The following is a 21,714-nucleotide window of genomic DNA, read 5'->3' as shown; positions in this document are numbered from 1 at the left end:
GCTGTGGCTGCACTGTCCCCACACGCCCTTCTCCCCTAGGTTCTTCTCCTCTGTGTGTCTCTTATCATCTGTGTGACACGTGTCAATGGGTTTAGGGCCCATCTGGGAAATCCAGGTTGACTTCATCTCAGGAGACCTAATTACATCTGCAGAGACTCTTTTTCCAAATAAAGTTTCCATGGACAGGTTCTGGGGGTCAGGCCATGAAATAGCTTCCTGGGGGTCACTTTCAACCCACTGCAATGACCATCCATGAGTTATCTGGGAAATAATGTCCCATCCTTCTCAACAGACAAGTTTGCTTTTTTGTTTCAAAGACTGACTTCCCATCAGTTTGCTCTGCCAAAATGGTGCAAGGCAGGAGGGACATCTCATCCACACTGTTGTGTGACAATGGAGTGGAATGGAACACAGCACGCCACACAGTAAACAATTACCTTGCTTTTGTTTTTCTGCTGAGCAATTTAATTTTTAAAAAAATTTTATTGGAGTATTGTTGTTTTACAATGTTGTGTTAGTTTCTGCTGTGCAGCAAAGTGAATCAAATTATACATATATATATATATCCCCTCTTTTTTGGATTTCCTTCCCATTTAGGTCACCACAGAGCACTGAGTAGAGTTCCCTGTGCTAAACAGTAGGCTCTCATTAGTGGACAATTTAATTTCTTATAGGCTCTCCTCAACATTTTTCTTTTGATGTGGATGTGGATGTGGGAGCTTATTTTTGGTAGGGAGAAATTCTTATTTCTAGTTTTTCAGTTTCTGTTTGAATAGGTTTCCTGTTGGTAGGGGCAGTGATTTGCACTTCTGTTAGTTACTTTTTTTCTGTTCTAACCTTAAAAGAACATACAGAAAATATGCCTTAATTAATTTGCTGATAAATGAATTTGAGAGTTCTTTGAAAGCTAACATCTTCCGGATTTTTAAAAGCATTTTTATTTGCCTCATTCCCAAAAGGATTTTAGATGGCTTCCACTATAGGAGCAAATATAGTATAAAAAGCCATCAGACCAGGGCTTCCCTGGTGGCACAGTGGTTAAGAATCTGCCTGACAGTGCAAGGGACACGGGTTCTAGCCCTGGTCTGGGAAGATCCCACATGCCGTGGAGCAACTAAGCCTGTGTACCACAGCTACTGAGCCTACACTCTAGAGCCCATGAGCCACAACTACTGAGCCTGTGTGCCACAACTACTGAGCCTGTGCTCTAGAGCCCGTGCTCCACAACAAGAGAAGCCAACACAATGAGAAGCCTGCACACTGGAACGAAGAGTAGCCCCCACTTGCCGCAACTAGAGAAAGCCCGTGCACAGCAACAAAGACCCAACACAGCCAAAAATAACTAAAGTAATAAATTTTTAAAAAAAGCCATCAGACCAAAAAAAAGTGAGGAAATGAAAGTGAAGAGAAAAGAAGGACTGGGAAAGGAAGATAACACATGAAAGATGGGTTGGCATCCACAGGGAAAAAAGAAAACCTCAAAGATGCAGCAGAGGCTGCTTTGGGTACGGCTGGGGATCCATCCCTTCCACGAGGGTCCTGTGATAAGAATGGTGCTGGGGCTCCTAAGAACCTTTCTGGAGCTTCCTTCCGGGCAGGTGTACAGAGCCCCATGGAAGGTTAGGATAGATGTCCAGTGCCTTCAGTAGGACTGCACAGCATCTCCAACAAAGATCCTGATGAAACACCAGCTGCCTGACCCAAAACATGCCCATTGAAGGAGGACCAGTTGACATCTGCAGTCAACTGGACAGGTGTGGAATCAACAGCCTCCTGAGAAATGACAGGGCTGAGTAGAAAAGGCAGAGAAACAGCTGTGGGCAGGGCCACAGTCTTGTTAGTCATTGTTAACTATTTTACTCTAAAAAATATGGAAGCCTTCATGAATCTGCTAGTCATCCTTGCTCAGGGGCCATGTTGATCTTCTCTGTACTGTTCCACTTTTTGTATGCGCCCTGCCTCGGTGAGCACTGTTTTGTTTTTACAGGTAATGTCAACTGAGACCCAAAGCTTTATGCCTTAGAATGTGGCTCCAATACTTCGAGCTGTGACAAATTGGATACAAGTGTTCACAAATGCCTCACGTGGCCAGTACTTTCTTTTTATAACAAAACTGCCACAAGTTATCTAATTTTAAACCTTATAACTCCCAGGGAAGAGGGCACCAACTCAGGCCCAAGGTCACTGACTGGACGGAGTTCATTGGTCTGTCCCTTCTTTCTGTGGAGCAGTGGTTGACTTGACCGAAGCTCCTGTTCTTCCTCCTTTCTCTCATCTTCAGAGGCCAAAGCATAGGATAGACAAGGTAACATCTGGAGTGCTGGGGTGCACCAGAGAGAGGACACCAGTGTCTGATCTCAGGTTCAGTCCCTTTTGCTCTAACTAGCTTCAGGACAGATGGGAAGCCATTCTGTCCACAGCTCCAGGCAGTGGTTAACTGAAGTGTTGCCATTTTCCATGTGCTGAAGCTTCCCTTGGGGTGCTGGCTTAGTTTGTTCAGGCTGCTCCAGAATACCAGAGACTGGTTGGCTTATAAATAACAGTTTAGTTCTCACAGTTGTGGAGACAGAAATTCAAGATCAAGGCACCAGCAGATTTGGTATCTGGTGAGAACCACTTCCTGGTTCACAGACAGTGTCTCCTCACTGTGTCCTCACATGGCAGAGAGAGGGCAGGGAGCCCTCTGGGGTATCTTTTCTTATTTTTTATTTTTATTTTTTGGCCACACCATGTGACATGCAGGATCTTAGTTTCCCGACCAGGGATCGAACCCACACACTCTGCAGTGGAACTGTGGAGTCTTAACCACTGGACTGCCAGGGAAGTCCCTGGGGTATCTTTTTTATAACGGGCACTAATCCTTATCATGGGGGTTCCACCCTCATGACTTAATCACTTCTCAAAGGCCCCACCTCCTAATACCTGGGGTTAGGTTTCAACATATGAATTTGGTGGGGGGGGAATAAATATTCAGCCTATAACATTCTAACCCTGGCTCCCCAAATTAATGTCCTTCTTTCATACAAAATACATCCATTTTATCCCAACAGCTCAAAAGTCTTTGTTCATTCCAGCATCAACTTAAAAGTCTAAAGTCCAAAGCCTCAACTAAATATCATCCAAGTCAGATATGCATGAGACCTCAGGTACAATTCATCCTGAAGCAAATTCCCCTCCAGCTATGAGGCTGTGAAATCAAACACATTATCTGCTTTCAAACATAGCAGCATAGGATAGACATTGCCATTGCAAAAGGGAGAAACAGGGAAGAAAGAAAGGGTAATGAATCACAAATCTAGTGTATTAGATTTTAAATGAGTGACATACAAAATGATTTAACAAAACATCACCTGGTAATTGTAAAGCTGTGAACCATATTCTGCAATTACAGCATAAAATTGTCTGGATTTTTGAGGAAACTCTTTTTCTTTAAGCCTCATGTGATTTCTAAATCCTGTTAAGGAAAAGATTGACTTTGATTAAATAGTTTATCTGGAAACAGTTATAAGATATTTTACATTGATGAAACAAAATTTATATTTTCAGGCAGGACAAAAAAAATTAAAGTTCTTTCTCTGTGTCCATTTGGGCCTCCTCCCTCCCTCCCTAATATGCAGTATACATCTGCATTACACATTAACCAGGGCTCCTCAAAGATGGGAGTGAACTTTATATAAATATCAGCATGTCATTTTGACGTGTGAGCTTTTGTCTCAAAAATGTATATGTGCCTTCAACTTCTAACAGGTGGAACAGTTCTCAGAACTACTGAGAGTCTGTCTCCTGAGATATAATCTTCAGTTTACCTTGAATAAAATTCCTCTTTTTTCTTCTTAACCTGATTGTTAATTGAATTCTTGTGGACAACATATATTAATAGAGATTTCTCTAAGCAGGGAAGCTATATCAGATTCTTGGGTGACAATAATTTTCAATGGCAGCATAAGGGGCTCAAAAACTTGTTCCTTCATTGAAACAATCATAAGCTTGCAAAGACTAACAGGACCAACTTTATTGGAATTCTGAAATCTAATTTCAAACTTACAGCAACCAGAGGACTGAAGAAAAGGGCAGATTAGTTTTGGAAGGAGAACAGTGCGGCATTATTGCTCACCTGCACTACTATCTCCCACTCCCCAGAATGTTGGCAGTGGCTGTGCAGATGGCAGCCAATGCTTCTGGTGCAGTTGTTGTGCCAGGGGTCTAATACAGACATTGTTCTTCAACTAGTGTGACTCTGAGTTTTGACCTGCCTAGTGTTCCCCTGATTAGCTGGTGCAGAGGCTGACCTTTGTTTCTACACAATCCCTTGGGCTAGAACAGTTTTCTGGGAGGCTGCAATGTCTGTTGAAAGATTTCAAGACATAAACTGGCCATGACATCTCTGAGGAAGCCCAAACATTGGACTAACTAGACAAAAACTTTATAAACCATCTGTCTTAAATATGCTCAAAAACTAAAGGAAACCATGGACAAAGAACTAAAGAAAACCAAAGAAATGAAATATGAATAAAATGATAATATCAATAGAAAAATTATAAAAGGAACCAAATACAAATTCTGGAGCTGAAAAGTACAATAACTGAAATGAAAAAATTCACTAAAAGGGCTCAACAGCAAATGTGAGTAGGCAAAAGAGAGAATCAAGGAATTCAGAGACAGAACAATTGAAATTATCAAGTATGATGAGGAGGAGGAGAAAGAATAAAAAAAGTACACAGGACTTGAGAGACCTGCAAAACAGCATCAAACTTATCAATGTACAGTTATGGGAGTCCAAGAAGAAGACAGAGCAAAAGATATCTGAAGAAATAATAGCTGAAAACTTCCCAATTTGATGAAAAGCATAAATCTACACATCCAAGAAGCTCAACAAACTCTAACTAGGATAAACTTAAGGAGACTTATACTAAGACACTATAATCACTCAGTCAAAAGTCAAAGACAGAGAATTTTTTTTTATTTTTTTACATCTTCATTGGAGTATAATTGCTTTATAATGTTGTGTTAGTTTCTACTGTACAACAAAGTAAACCAGCTATATGTATACATATATCCCCATATCCCCTCCCTCTTGAGCCTCCCTCCAACCCTTGATAGTGTATATATGTCATTGCTACTCTCTCACTTCATCCCAGCTTCCCCTTCCCCACTGTGTCCTCAACTCCAAGGCAGAGAATCTTGAAAAGAGCAAGATAAATACTACTTGTCATGTACAAGGAATCCTTAATAAGAATATTATCAGATCTCTGAATATTATCAGAAACTACAGAAGCCAGAAGTTGGTGGGATGACATATTTAACATGCTGAAAGGAAAAAAAACAAAACATGCCAACCAAGAATTCTATATCCACCCAAATTATCCTTCAAAATGAAGAGGAAATTAAGACATTCCCAGAAAACAAAAACGGAAGAAGTTATTGCCAGAATATCTGCCCTACAGTAAATGCTAAAGGGACTCCTTCAGGCTGAAGTGAAAGGGCACTAGAGAGTCAATGTCATCTGGAGAAAATCAATATCTCCAGTAAAGGCAACTATAAGTTTTAATAAGTAAATATAAAAGCCAGTATTATTGTATTTTTGCTTCATAACTCTTTTTATTTCCTGCATGATTAAAAAGACAAATGCATAAAAATAATTATGGATCTATGTTAGTGGATACACAATATGAGGCCACAATCACCCTGATATGAAAAACAGACAAAGATGTCACAAAGAAAGAAAATTACAGGCCAATATCACTGATGAACATAGATGCAAAAATCCTCAACAAAATACTAGCAAACAGAATCCAACAGCACATTAAAAGGATCATACACCATGATCAAGTGGGGTTTATTCCAGGAATCCAAGGATTCTTCAATAAATGCAAGTCAATCAATGTGATACACCATATTAACAAATTGAAGGAGAAAAAACATATGATCATCTCAATAGATGCAGAGAAAGCTTTCGACAAAATTCAACACCCATTTATGATAAAAACCCTGCAGAAAGTAGGTGTAGAGGGAACTTTCCTCAATATAATAAAGGCCGTATATGACAAGCCCACAGCCAACATCATCCTCAATGGCGAAAAACTGAAAGCATTTCCACTAAGGTCAGGAACAAGACAAGGTTGCCCACTCTCACCACTCTTATTCAACATAGTTTTGGAAGTTTTAGCCACAGCAATCAGAGAAGAAAAGGAAATAAAAGGAATCCAAATCGGAAAAGAAGAAGTAAAGCTGTCACTGTTTGCAGATGACATGATACTATACATAGAGAATCCTAAAGATGCTACCAGAAAACTACTAGAGCTAATCAATGAATTTGGTAAAGTAGCAGGATACAAAATTAATGCACAGAAATCTCTGGCATTCCTATACACTAATGATGAAAAATCTGAAAGTGAAATCAAGAAAACACTCCCATTTACCATTGCAACAAAAAGAATAAAATATCTAGGAATAAACCTACCTAAGGAGACAAAAGACCTGTATGCAGAAAATTATAAGACACTGATGAAAGAAATTAAAGATGATACAAACAGATGGAGAGATATACCATGTTCTTGGATTGGAAGAATCAACATTGTGAAAATGACTCTACTACCCAAAGCAATCTATAGATTCAATGCAATCCCTATCAAACTACCACTGGCATTTTTCACAGAACTAGAACAAAAAATTTCACAATTTGTATGGAAACACAAAAGACCCCGAATAGCCAAAGCAATCTTGAGAACAAAAAATGGAGCTGGAGGAATCAGGCTCCCTGACTTCAGACTATACTACAAAGCTACAGTAATCAAGACAGTATGGTACTGGCACAAAAACAGAAAGATAGATCAATGGAACAGGATAGAAAGCCCAGAGATAAACCCACGCACATATGGTCACCTTATCTTTGATAAAGGTGGCAGGAATGTACAGTGGAGAAAGGACAGCCTCTTCAATAAGTGGTGCTGGGAAAACTGGACAGGTACATGTAAAAGTATGAGATTAGATCACTCCCTAACACCATACACAAAAATAAGCTCAAAATGGATTAAAGACCTAAATGTAAGGCCAGAAACTATCAAACTCTTAGAGGAAAACATAGGCAGAACACTCTATGACATAAATCACAGCAAGATCCTTTTTGACCCACCTCCTAGAGAAATGGAAATAAAAACAAAAATAAACAAATGGGACCTAATGAAACTTCAAAGCTTTTGCACAGCAAAGGAAACCATAAACAAGACCAAAAGACAACCCTCAGAATGGGAGAAAATATTTGCAAATGAAGCAACTGACAAAGGATTAATCTCCAAAATTTACAAGCAGCTCATGCAGCTCAATAACAAAAAAACAAACAACCCAATCCAAAAATGGGCAGAAGACCTAAATAGACATTTCTCCAAAGAAGATATACAGATTGCCAACAAACACATGAAAGAATGCTCAACATCATTAATCATTAGAGAAATGCAAATCAAAACTACAATGAGATATCATCTCACACCAGTCAGAATGGCCATCATCAAAAAATCTAGAAACAATAAATGCTGGAGAGGGTATGGAGAAAAGGCAGCACTCTTGCACTGCTGGTGGGAATGTAAATTGATACAGCCACTATGGAAAACAGTATGGAGGTTCCTTAAAAAACTACAAATAGAACTACCATATGACCCAGCAATCCCACTACTGGGCATATACCCTGAGAAAACCATAATTCAAAAAGAGTCATGTACCAAAATGTTCTTTGCAGCTCTATTTACAATAACCAGGAGATGGGAGCAACCTAAGAGTCCCTCATTGGATGAATGGATAAAGAAGATGTGGCACATATATACAATTTAATATTACTCAGCCATAAAAAGAAAAGAAATTGATTTATTTGTAGTGAGGTGGATGGATCTAGAGTCTGTCATACAGAGTGAAGTAAGTCAGAAAGAGAAAAACAAATACTATATGCTAACACATATATATGGAATCTAAGGGGAAAAAAAAAGGTCATGAAGAACCTAGGTATAAGACGGGAATAAAGACACAGACCTACTAGAGAATGGACTTCAGGATATGGGGAGGGGTAAGGGTAAGCTGTGACAAAGTGAGACAGTGGCATGGACATATATACACTACCAAATGTAAAATAGATAGCTAGTGGGAAGCAGCCGCACAGCACAGGGAGATCAGCTCCTAGAGGGGTGGGATAGGGAGGAGCGAGACACAAGAGCGAAGAGAAATGGGAACATATGTATATGTATAACTGATTCACTTTGTTATAAAGCAGAAACTAACACACCATTGTAAAGCAATTATACTCCAATAAAGGTGTTAAAAAATAAGTGTAATTTTTGACAACAGCATAAAGGAGGAAGAAATGTAGCTCTATAGGAGCAGAGTATTTATATGCTGTTGAAGTTATGTTGGTACCAATTCAGGCTATATTTTATGAATTCAGAGTGTTAGTTTTAATCTCGTGGTAGTTACCATGAAAACTTCTAAAACATATACACTAAATGAGAAAAAAATCAAAACAGTACACTACAGGGACCTCTCTCGTGGTCCAGTGGTTAAGACTGTGTGCTTCCATTGCATGGGGTGCAGGTTCGATCCCTGATCAGGGAACTAAGATCCCACATGCTGTGCGGCACAGCCAAGAAAAAAAAAGCACAAAAGAATTAAACACAAAAGGCAATTATGAATAAAATGAGGACCAAACAAGGTATAAGACAGAGAAAACAATAGGAAAATGGCAAAATTCTTTTCTTATCAGTAATTACTTTACATGTAAATGGATTAAACTCTCCAATCAAAATAAAGACTGCCAGAATGGATTAAAACAACATGATCCAACTATATGCTGCCTACAGGAGACACATTTTATAACCCAAACTGAAAACTATAAAAGAATGCTGAAAAGTATTTTTTAAAGATGTAAATAAATCAGGATGCTTACTATTGTTAAGATGACAATACTACCTGAAACTGTCTATAGATTCCAAGCAATCCCTGTCAAATTCCAACAATGTGGTCCAGGCATAAAGATAGACATATAGACCAATGGGATAGAATTTCAAATCCAGAAATAAGCCCATACATCTATGGCTGATTGAATTTTTTGACAAGGGTGTCAAGACCATTCAATGGGGAAAATAGTCTTTTCAACAAATGATGCTGAGACAACTGGATGTCCATTTGCTAAAAAATGAAGTTGGATCCCTACCTCACGCTATATACAAAAATTAACTCAAAATGGATCAGTGAGCTAATATAAGAGCAAAAATCATACAACTCTCAGAAAAGACATAGAAGTAAATTGTCATGACCTAAAATTTAATAGTGGATTTAATGACACCATTAAAATTAAAACATTTTGTGCATCAAAGGACATTACTCAAAAAGTGAAAGGGCAACCTACTAAATGAAAGAAAATATCTGCAAATTATATATCTGAGAAGGGTCTAATATCCATAATATATTAATATAAAGGACTCTTACAAGTCTAACCACAAAAAGACAAAAGCCCAATCAAATGGGCAAAGGACTAGAAGAGACTTTCTCCAAAGAAGATATATAAATGTCAAACACATAAAAAGTGGCTCAATATTAGTCAATATCAATCATTAGGGAAATGAAAATCAAAACCACAATGAGACGGCACTTCACATCCAGCAGGATGGTTACAATCCTAAAAAATGGAGAATAACAAGTGTCAGTGAGGATGTGTGGAAACTGGGATCATCACACATTGCTGGTGGGAAAGTGAAATGGTGCAGCTTCTCTGGAAAAGAGTTTGGCAATTCCTCCCTAGCAATTTGCTAGTAGGAATATAACACAAAGAATTGAAAACAGGTACAGTAAGTCCATTACATGTGAACAAGTTCCGTTCTGAGAGCTAGTTCATAAGTCCAACTTGTTCATAAGTCCAAATACTTATAATACTTTTCACACAAATAATACATAAAAAACAAACACAAGGGCTTCCCTGGTGGTGCAGTGGTTGCAAGTCCACCTGCCAATGCAGGGGACATGGGTTCGTGCCCTGGTCTGGGAAGATCCCACATGCTGTGGACCGGCTGGGCCCGTGAGCCATGGCCGCTGACCCTGCGTGCCCAGAGCCTGTGCTCCACAACGGGAGAGGCCACAGCAGTGAGAGGCCCGCGTACTGCAAAAAACAAACAAACAAACAAACAAAAAAAAACAAATACAAAAAATAAAGAAAACATTTTAAATTCTACAGTATAGTACCTTGAAAAGTACAGTAGTACAGTACAACAGCTGGCATACAGGGGCTGGCATCGAGTGAACAGGCAAGAAATAAAGATACTGTACTATAGTACTCTATACAGTACTGTACAGTACACAAAAGCACAACCACTTATAGAGGATGCACACACATGACAATGTACACCAGACATGTGAACTAAGTTATGTGATTGGACATGTGAACATACATTCGAATCTTTGAAAGTTCACAACGTGAAGGTTCGTATGTAGGGGACTTACCGTATTCAAACAAGTACATGTATACACATGTTCATAACAGCACTATTCACAACAGCCGAAAGGTGGAAGCAATGGATGCCCATCCATAGTTGAATGGATAAACAAATTGTGGTCTATTGATACAATGGAATATTATTCATCCACCAAAAGGAATGAAGCACTTATTCATCTACAACATGGATGAGCCTCAAAAACATGATGCTTAGTGAAAGAAGCCAGACAAAAATGGTCATACATTGTATGATTCTGTTTATATGACACATTCAGAGCATGTCAATCCTTAGAAACAGAAAGCAGATTGGTGGTTGCCAGGGGATAGGGGAGGGGGAATGGGGAGTGACTGATTAATGGGTGTGGGGTTTCTTTTGGGGTTGATGAAAATGTTTCGGAATTAGAAGTGGTAGTTGTACAACACTGTGAATGCACTCAATGCCACTAAATTGTTCACTTCTAAATGGTTAATTTTATATTAGGTGGATTTCACCCCAGTAGATAAAAAAAGGATCTGAGGGGCTTCCCTGGTGGCACAGTGGTTAAGAATCCGCCTGCCAATGCAGGGGACACAGGTTCCAGCCCTGGTCCAGGAAGATCCCACATGCCGCAGAGCAACTAAGCCCGTGCACCACAACTTCTGAACCTGCGCTCTAGAGCCCATGAACCACAACTACCGAGCCGGTGTGCCACAACTATTGAGCCTGCACTCTAGAGCCGGTGCTCCACAACAAGAAAAGCCACTGCAATGAGAAGCCTGCACACCGCAACGAAGAGTAGCCCCCGCTCGCTGCAACTAGAGAAAGCCCGTGCACAGCAACGAAGACACAATGCACCAAAAAAAAAAAAAAAAAAAAAGACTCTGAGTCCAATTTAATTCCATTGAAATCATTAACACATTAGTGGTGTCTAAAATGGATCTGGCCCGTTTGTGGGCAAGTGGGCAAGCTTACAGTGGGAAAAGACAAAGAAAAAGTTCGCATGCACCGTGAAGATGTATCTTAAAAGATATCAAAGGAATATAGGGTATTCATTTCCAAAACAAGGAAAATCCTGAGCAAAAATAGTTCTACCATTCACATGGCGTGTTCCTGACACAGGCAGGGAGGTGGAGCCTAAGAAGAGCAGATGTGGATCACTGTACACGGGGCTAGGGTAGAGCTGTGAGAAATCTCACCACAGAGGGTTCACGAGTCAGGGGCGGGCAGCAGCAAGGGGTCGGGGGCGCGGGGGCGGCCTCCTGAAGTTCACAGTCTGAAATCAGCAGAGATGAAGACCAGACAGCTGGAAGCAGCAGAGCCAGGCAGCGTGCAGTTCTCGGTAAGAACTGGAATATTCAAAGTCTAGTCTAGAGGTCTGCTGAGATGGGGTGGGTGCTCAGGGCACTAAGATGCAGCTAAAGGAAGGCTGCTGCAGGCTTCAGAGAGCCCTTGGTCCAGGTATGTGCATGCAGTCCCAACTAAATAGCCCCCACTGCCATGTAAAACAGCATTTCGTGGTGAAACTGGGTGGAACTCTTTCATGGGCAGTCTACACTTCAGGTTATCTGCATACCACAGAGCAGTTTTCCGGTGTGCTAGGGTTTGTGATGGGTGATATTTACAGTCAGAAAACTGCAAACGGCATGTTCCAACATTTCTTCAAGAATCCTATGATAAGCCAGAGTTTTGGTTGTCAAAATACCATAAGATGAGTCACCCAGATTTAGAAAAGGTCAATCGTATGTGTTTGCAATAAAAATATAAAGGATTCTTAACTTCAGAGCAACTTCTTTCATTTTAAACTGTGATTCTAAGAGAAATAAAGTACTTGCTAAGTTTTCACAAAGATGCCCATATTACTTTTACGATCAGAAATAAAAGACCAAAAAAAAAAAAAAAAAGGAATGGTTCAAGAGCGTGCAGTCACATCCAGGCTCCTGTGGCATTTATTACAAATGTGAGTCATTCCACTGTGTTGTCTCTCACCACACACATCCTGTGAAATGGCTTCAAGGATCATTATTTAGGAAGACTCACCTAGAAGAAGAAATGTCAGCATAAACACCATACTCGTGACAGTCTTCCATGATCGAGTTAACCTAAAAAGAAGAAAAATAACAGCAAAAAGAATTAAACAACACACCACCCTTAACCTTTAATTTGAACTTTAACCTCTACAACCAAGTTAAGAAACATGACTAGGCTGAGTATGTGAGTTAATTTAATTCCTAATCCACTATCCGTGAAATTGAGGGAAAACAGTATTCAGGCTGGTGTATGTACATATTCACACATACATACATACCCCTCTCTTTCACACACATTACTGTCATGCTGTTGCATGTTTTTATGCCTGTAAATGCTTATAAAGAAGAAAACAGAGGTCTGTTTTCTTAGAGGTCTGCAATGTAGCATGAGACAAAGAGAAAAAAGAAAAGTCAGAGTCTGATTTTGTGGAAATTCGGTATTGAGCTAAAGAACTAAGACAATGAGCAACTATCTGATAAAATTCTTGAAAGCAATCCTAACCTTTTTTCCCACTTTTTATTGAAGTACAACATACATACAGAAAAGAGCACAAACCACCACACAGCTCAGTGGACCTTAACAAAATGAACGTATCCATGTAACTTCACCCAGAACAAGGAAAGAGCACAGTGGCTGGTCAGCAGCCCCTCTGGGCCCCCATCAGACCCTGCATTTCCCGCCCCTGAAGGGCACCTCTCTCCCAGGCTCTGTGCCCACTGAGTAGGCTTCCTGGTTGGGAAGAATCGTAAACAGAACATATGTGTGGCTGATCCTCTGAATGTTTGAGAGCCATCCATGGCCTCACGCTGCGTGGCCGGAGCCCCTTCATTCTTATCACTGCAGAGTACCCCACTGTGTGAGTACACACACGGGTACCATCCTAATGCTGGTGGGCATTAGGGGACATGATGCACGACACCGTTGCAGTCTTACAAACGATGCTGCTGTGAGCACTCTTGTCCGTGGCTTTTGATGAACACACCGTGTGTATTTTATTTAGGTGAACTCCCAAGAGAGGAACTGCTGGGTGGTAGGGTCTGTGCATATTCAGCTTCAGTAGATTTTTCCAAAAAGTTTTACAATGTGATCCCAGTTATAACCTTTTCACATCCAACTTTAAAGATTGCTTAAAAAGAAAAAAAAAAGAAAATGGCTAAAATAGGCTAATCACGTTAAGACAGAAGGCTAGGAGCTTTGGGACAAAGTACTCTAAGGTGGCAGACTGAAATTTCTATTTAAAACGTTTGAAAAACTAGGTAAACATGACTCACTCATTAATTACAGATGGCACCTTGATGTAGCAGGAGAAGAACTGGGTCACAACTTAGGAAAGGGGGCGTTGTTACTGAATGCAAGTCTGTGTGCCCGATGCAAAGTGAGGGCAGACAAAACAGAAACGTTGGAGTGTGGAGCAGAGAAAGTTTTATTTCAGGGCCGATCAAGGAGACAGGTGGCTCACACCTTAAAACCCCTGAACTCCCTGAAGCCTTTCAGCAAAGCCCTTTCATAGGAAAGGTGGGGGACAGGCGTGGTTGGTTGCTGCAGGCTTCTTGGTGTCAGAGCCTTTGTTCTCGCAGCTGTCCAGGAGGGTCAGGTCACGATGTTCCTGTAAACCTCCATCAAAACAAATGTTATCCTCTGTGCTGCAAGTTTTTTGTTTTTTGTTTTTTGGGGTTTTTTTGCGGTATGCGGGCCTCTCACTGTTGTGGCCTCTCCCGTTGCAGAGCACAGGCTTCGGACGCGCAGGCTCAGCAGCCATGGCTCACGGGCCCAGCTGCTCCGCAGCATGTGGGATCTTCCTGGACCAGGGCACGAACCTGTGTCCCCTGCATCGGCAGGTGGACTCTAAACCACTGCGTCACCAGGGAAGCCCTGTCCTGCAAGTTTTTATCTAAAGGTGTAATGCTCTTAAAGGTCGTAGACAAGAAAGAGAAAGACAGGCATTAAATTCCTTCTCCATGCGTCCTTGCGGCATCATCACCCCACATCTTACTTGTTCAGGTCCCAGGTCTCGACTTTCGCCCTCCGAGATCCAGGCCATGGCTGAGGGGACAGGGGTCCCTGTGCGGGCCAGTCACCCTGCCGGGGGGCGCTCATCCAGCACACAGTCTGGGTCTTCCTGCCAGTGCCCAGGCCCCGCTGAGGAATCTCAGCTGGCAGTGCCCTCAGGGCCAGGTCCCCAGACCTGCCCAGCCATCAACACTGAGGGAGCCAGGTGCCCAGGACCCAGCCGGCCCTCAGCCTCCTCAGGCCATGCAAATGGGGGCCAGGTCTCTCGGACCCTTGGAGACGGACGTGTGCCCACAGTCTGGCGACAACTGCCTGCTGCCTGCTCCGCCCCTATGACACTGCTGGGCCTGAGTTTCAGCAAGTTCCTTGAGCAGCTTGGGTTTGGGGTTTTGACCTGTTATGAGCTAGTTTCCATCAACAGAAAGGCAGAATTCCCTGCTCCAGGCGAATGAAGAATGGCTTAGCGAGGGACCTCAAGTCTGGAAGCTGCTTCATTCATAGTGCTGGACCCTGCACATGACAGAGACCAGGCAAGAGGCCACTGACAAATGAATGACCCGAGAGGCTGCACTTTACAGTCATAATTTCACACTGCTGCCGAAGTGCATTCTTTAAAAAAGAATGTCTTTCTCTTTCATAACCCTTGTCCCCCACTTGCTGTAATTAACCTAAAACCCCAGGCCACAGAAAGTAACATTGCTGTTTAACATTATGCTAACGAGACAGGAAACAGATTTCCTGAATTCGTTTGAGCTAGTTGACCAAATGGACAGATTTACTCCCTCAGGCATCTGCTCCTGAGCTGTACTGTCCATTGGGCCTGTAACCTGACAGCTCCCCAAGCAGCTCAAACCCCGAGGGGAGTATAGACTCAGGACTGTCAGGGAGGAAAACATTTTCCTCTCCCCTCCTAGGTTCCTCTGGCTGGTCTAAGAATTAAATGGACCTGAGACAGATTAAGCAAACACAAGTTTTATAACAGGTACGTGTGAGGGAGGCCAGGAAAACAGAGTCACTCGCCCAGATGGCTGAGACCCTCACCTCAAATACCATCTTCAGCTAAAGGCAGAAGAGGAGGTCAGGGTTGGGACTTCAGAGGGGAGGGAGGCAGTTCACATGGGGATGGAAAAGCAAGTGTCTGGTACATAAAAGCGGAGACAGTGGGACACAGGGTGGACTCTGATGTCTGGGCCCTGCCAGTCCCCACCCCTTGTGCCAATTCTTTGCAGACATCTCTCCCTGCTGATAGCTCTGTTCCAGGGACAGTCCCTTTATCTCAGTTCTTTAAGCAGCTAAGGGGAAGGTAAAAAGAACCTCCTGAGTCTTCTGTTTCTTCAAAATAATCGGCCTAAATGAACCCTCATGCCAAAGAGACATATTTTATGGGGGGGAGGGCAAATTTTGTTCCTCTACAGAATGAGCCACCTAATTCCCCCCATATAGAATCTTTAAGTGGCTTATCCATCTACAAAAAGCAATCGTGTCTATTGTCCATCCAGGGTGGTGAGAGTGTGCTAAAAGCAACAGAGAGGAAGGTCTTCCCAGCCCTCTTCTCCGAACGTGCATTCTTAAAACCACCATACCCCTTGAAATCTCACTGGTCACCTGGGGGATCCACTGTCTAAAGAGAGTTACTCAGGTCATGGACCCCTCCCGAGGGACTGGCTTAATGAAAATTACCACATACCTCATTAACCAAAGGTTAACTAAGCTTTTTGATTAAACCTTAGCTGTTACCATGGGGACGGTTACTTCATTACTCTTTGTTTTGTTTGCCCAGCAGGCAGCTCCAAGGGGGCAGGTGAAGGGTCTTGGGTCTTTGGGCCACCCAAGTGGCCGGGGCTTTCCTGCTGTCTCCTCACATGCTCTAACTAGAGGAGACAGTTATTAGCTCAAAATGTGTACCCACTAACAACCTGTGTAGTCAATTCTCACCCAAGGGTGTAACAAATGTCCTCTGTGTCCAGAGTCGTAAAGCTCAGCACTGGACCCTGCACACGACAGAGACCGGGCAAGAGGCCACTGAAGAATGACCGGAGACGCTGCAGGTTACAATCACATAATTTCACACTGCTGCCAAAGTGACATTAAAAAAGAATGTCTTCTCTTTTATAACCCTTGTCCCCCACTTGCTGTAATTAACCTAAAAACCCTGCCATAGAAAGAAGACAGCAGTCCACAGAAAGTGCTGGGATTCAGAGAAAACTTCAGAGGCTTTCTCTATAAAGGAGTGTTATTTTACAGGTGAACAGAGCACATAGGACATATGACATGTATACCACCAGATCTTATGGAATGCCCCCTGCAGGTACGTACCCGCTGGCGTCAGGGTTTTCCTGCTCGGAGAGCACAGTGCTCCTGCCTGTGCCACTGCTGGCCTCCTCAGAAGGAGCCCTGAGGAGCCTGGCGCTCCGCCTCGACCTGGGTCTTCCACTCATTTTCCCCACGAGGAACAAATTGCTGGTAGATGGAATACCGTCCGCTGTCTCTTTGCTACTTGATGGAAAACATGATGCGATCCATAATGTGCTTTGGGTTGGTTTGGGTTTTGTCTTCTTACTGCTCAGGTGGTTGTCCTTCAAGGAGGAAACCGAGTGAACAAACCTTGAGATGCCTTGGGCTCTTCTGTTGCATCACCTTCTGTGACACATCACAATGGCCCAGCCTCACGCAGCGGGTGCACGCGGCCCCCTCCACCAGCCAGCACACGTCCTGAGTGTACATCACAGTGCTTTATGGCAGCAGCTCCCAAACATACCAGGAAATGCCAGGGTACCCGTACCCACTGTTCTAAATTTTTTTTTATTAAATTTTTTTTTTCTTTTGGCCATGCCTCACAGCATGTAGGATCTTCGTTCCCCAACCAAGGATCGAACCCGTGCCCCCTGCAGTGGAAATGCAGAGTCTTAACCACTGGACTGCCAGGGAAGTTGCCGTACCCACTATTCTGCTACAACAAATCAATGTTTCACTGTGTTTGCTTCAGTACTTTTTAAAATTTATTTTTGCTGCGTTGGGTCTTCATTGCTGCTTGAGGGCTTTCTCTAGTTGTGTCAAGCGGGGGCTACTCTTCGTTGTGGTGCGCAGGCTTCTCATTACGGTGGCCTCTTTTGTTGCTGAGCATGGGCTCTAGGCGCTCGGGCTTCAGTAGTTGTGGCACGCAGGCTCAGTAGTTGTGGCTCGCGGGCTCTGGAGCACAGGCTCAATAGTTGTGGTGCACGGGCTTAGTTGCTCTGCGACATGTGGGATCTTCCCGAACCAGGGCTGGAACCCGTGTCCCCTGCATTGACAGGTGGATTCTTAACCACTGCCCCACCAGGGAAGCCCTCCAGTACTTTTTTTTAAAAAATAAAATACTAGGGACTTCCCTGGTGGCAAAGTGGTTAGGAATCCACCTGCCAATGCAGGGGACACGGGTTCAAGCCGTGGTCCGGGAAGACCCCACATGCCGCGGAGCAACTAAGCCCGTGCACCACAACTACTGATCCCGCGTGCCTAGAGCCCATGCTCCACAACAAGAGAAGTCACCGCAATGAGAAGCCCATGCACCACAACGATGAGTAGCCCCGGCTCATGGCAACTAGAGAAAGCCTGCGCAGAAACAAAGACCCAACGCAGCTAAAATTAAATAAATAAACTTATTTAAAAAAAACAAAAAAACAACAAAAAAAATGTACCTTAACTAAAAAACACTTTAAAACAAAAACAAAAACAAACAAAAAACCCAAACATGTAGTAGAACATCAAAAGATTACTGTTAATCACAAAAAACAGACATCTCAAGTTAATGAATTTAGTGCTTTTCTATGTATGGGAAGATGCAAGAGTCTGGGCTCATTGAAATCATTCCTTTGATCTGCACCTCAGCTATCTGGGGGCCAGTGTCCTGCTTTTCTCCATCCCAGATCCTCTCTGCAGTAGCCTGATGGTGGGGCAATATTCTTTGTTTACTGGAATGGCTGGCAACATTTTTTTGTCCACACATCACAATTCACTCACCCATTTTTTTTTTTTTTTTCCCTATGTGGGCCTCTCACTGTTGTGGCCTCTCCCGTTGCGGAGCACAGGCTCTGGACACACAGGCTCAGCGGCCATGGCTCACGGGCCCAGCTGCTCCGCGGCATGTGGGATCTTCCCGGACCGGGGCACGAACCCGTGTTCCCTGCATTGGCAGGCGGACTCTCAACCACTGAGCCACCAGGGAAGCCCTATTCTGCCATCTTGAAACTCCTCCTCTGTGGCTCTTTTCTTATGATGGCCCACCTGCTGACATTTGTGACTTCCTATTGTTTTATTCTCCATAGCACTCAACTGTCCCTTCATATTTGTTTTTGATTTTTTTCTCTGTTTTGGTTTTTCTGTCTTTGCTATGCTGATTTCAGGGTAAATTTGTAAGTGCTAGTATATAATTCACTGATTTTCTTTTTTTTTTTTGGTTAATTTTTTTGATGTGGACTATTTTTAGTCTTTATTGAATTTGCTACAATATTGCTACTTTTTTAAATGTGTTTTGGTTTTTTGACCATGAGGCACGTGGAATCTTAACTCCTGGACCAGGGATCGAACCTACACCCTCTGCCTTGGAAGGCAAAGTCTTTGCCACTGGACCACCAGGGAAGTCCCACTAATTTTCTTTTTAACTCTGTGAAGTATAAACCTATCCCAAGAAATCCCAAGATTCCTGATTTTTTACCTAATGGTCCCAAATTCAAAAGATACAAAATGATACATAGCAAAGTGTTGCCTTATTTAACCCACTTCTGCCTTGTAGTTATCAGTTCTCCACCCTCCTTGCATCCATGGGACCATTTTCTTTTCTTTTATTTCAAAGATATGATATGCATGTACAAATATATATGTAAAATACATATACTTATGTACAAATATATGTGTGTATCTATCTCTCTCCATCTATCTGTCTATTCATCTCTTCATTTTGTTGAAAGTAAATGGTAGCTTGCTAGGAACCATGCTCTGCATCTTGTTTTTTCATGTAAAAATATATCTTTGTGACCATGATAATGGTGGTGGTGATGAAAAAAGAAGAAATGTAAATAATAGCTTTGATTTTAGGGTAGTAACTTTTCTCTCTCAGTAAATGGTTTATGAAAGTTCCAGAGAGTCTTTAATCTTTTTAAAATATCTTCTAAAATCTGCCAAGTATAATAACTTAATTCATACTAGGAAAAAATATATCTTGGAAGTTTTTCTGACTCACTTTGAGATGATCTTCCTCATTCTTTCATGTCTGCCTAGGAATTCATTGTACAAATGTGCACTGAACAGTTTACCCTGATGACCATCTTTATACTGAAAACAGTGTTCAATAAATCAGCACATGCTGAAGTTATTCTGAGTGTACGAGTACATCTGCAAGAACGCACAGCCAGAGGAAGAACTGCTAGGTCAAAGTCTCTGTGTGTTTGTAATTTTGTTAAATGTTGCCTTTGTCCCCTGCGGAGACTCTACCAGTTAAGTTTCCACTAGGAATTTATGAGATTTGCTCCTGTTCACCAATATGGTGTTTTACCAACCTTTTTATCTTTGCCAGTTGAATAGCTTTTAAAAAACTGTACCTCAGGATAGTTTCCTTTTGCATTCTGATGAGTGAGTTTGAGTTTTCTTTTTCCCACATGATTAAGACCCAAATTCTCCTGGGTTCTGCTTTTTATGTTTTGTTGACTTGTTTTTGCTTTGTTTCTTTTGCTTGGAAATTTATTTTTTAAATCATTATCATTCTTTCATTTATGTCTTTAAGTGTATACTTATTTCTTTAAGTGTGTACTCATTTTAAAACCCTTTTCAAACAACTGGATTAAAAATAAAATCTGTCTGGAGACCATTCATTTCCTGATGAGTCAACATCTTTCCATGGCCTGTTTCCTGAGTGACTTAGAGTTTTGGATGGCAGACTTATTTTGAGTGGGGAGTTTCCTAGTTTCACTCCCATCTCTGATCTTCTGTGTTTACTGGCACCCCATGACTTCCAGACTTGTTAAATTTTTTCTATTTTATTTTGTCTATTGTTATAAATTTGGAATAAGGAGGTACTTGAAACCACAACCCCAAATCTGATAATTTTCAGAAGACCCCAACATATATATATATATATATATATATATATATATATATATATATATATATATATTTTTTTCCAGCATCACCACATTTCTTTCCTGGGCCTCTGTATAATTTCCTGATACAGCCCATGCTTTTCACAGAACTGGGAAGAGTCCATTTATTTTATAACTGAGGCTCAGAGAAATTAAGTGACTTGTCCAAGTCCAAACAGCCTATAGTGGTAAAACTGAGACCCTGTCTCCCAGATCAGTGCCTATACACATATATATATAAATATATATATATATTTTTTTCCAGTACGCGGGCCTCTCACTGTTGCGGCCTATCCCGTTGCGGAGCACGGGCTCCGGACGCGCAGGCTCAGTGGCCATCGCTTACGGGCCCAGCCGCTCCGCGGCATGTGGGATCTTCCCAGACCGGAGCACGAACCCGTGTACCCTGCATTGGCAGGCGGTCTCACAACCACTGCGCCACCAGGGAAGCGCCCCCAACATATTTTTAAAAGCAGTATTGTGACACAGACCTTTCAGCCTCCTACCTGCAACTGGGTTTCCTTTCTTCTATGAAAACAAATCAGGAAAACCTCATTTTAAATGGAATCAGAAAGCTCCTGAATGGGGAGCTCTCATGAAGGTGCCGGGAGGAAAGAGGGAGGTAAGAATTGCTGTAACAAGGTCTGTTAGTGTAGAATTGTCTTGGTCTCAACTTCTTATCCATGATAATAAGAATGTTACTTTTCTTCTGGCACAAGGAGGGCATTCTTCAACATGGGAATTTCTTCTCCTGATTTTAAGGGAGGGAAGATCCCTCCCCACCCCAGTAACAATGCACTAACCACAACTTTCAGCCAACAAGAAACTGCCACAACCTGGAACTCTTGTTCTTTACTAATTAACTTTTATTCAAAACAACCCTCCCCAATTTCCGCCCAAAACCTAATAAAAACTGACCTTCCCTTTGTCTCTTTGGACTTGCCTATGGTTCACCACAGTGTGGACAAAGAATGTCTCCTGCCATGTTAGTAAACAGGACACGTGGCCCTCAAAAGCCATCAGCCACTGCAGTCTCATGCACTGTGCACCCTGAGGGGATCCAGAACGGAGAAAATCTGGACACTGGCCCTAGATAGCTGAGGTGCACATCAAAG

At 42.2% G+C, this 21,714-nt stretch overlaps 1 protein-coding gene across 1 annotated transcript in view; it reads right to left on the bottom strand.

Annotated features, from left to right (window-relative positions):
- Positions 1–17,071, bottom strand: part of SUN3 (Sad1 and UNC84 domain containing 3) — a 41,088-nt gene extending 24,017 nt beyond the window's left edge. The window contains exons 1-3 of the mRNA XM_007449835.1: positions 16,803–17,071; positions 12,486–12,547; positions 3,351–3,454 (exon numbers count right to left, since the gene is read on the bottom strand). Coding sequence (XP_007449897.1) covers positions 3,351–3,454; positions 12,486–12,547; positions 16,803–16,924 — 288 coding nt within the window. The 5' untranslated portion in view covers positions 16,925–17,071. The remainder of the gene's footprint in view (positions 1–3,350; positions 3,455–12,485; positions 12,548–16,802) is intronic.
- Between the last annotated feature and the right edge of the window lie 4,643 nt (positions 17,072–21,714).

The sequence above is a fragment of the Lipotes vexillifer genome, unplaced genomic scaffold (assembly GCF_000442215.2).
Source record: "Lipotes vexillifer unplaced genomic scaffold, Lipotes_vexillifer_v1.1 scaffold1344, whole genome shotgun sequence".
In the NCBI taxonomy this organism is placed as follows: Eukaryota; Metazoa; Chordata; class Mammalia; order Artiodactyla; family Lipotidae; genus Lipotes; species Lipotes vexillifer.
Note: the sequence above shows the minus strand (reverse complement) of the source record. Positions and strands in the feature narration are given on the sequence as shown.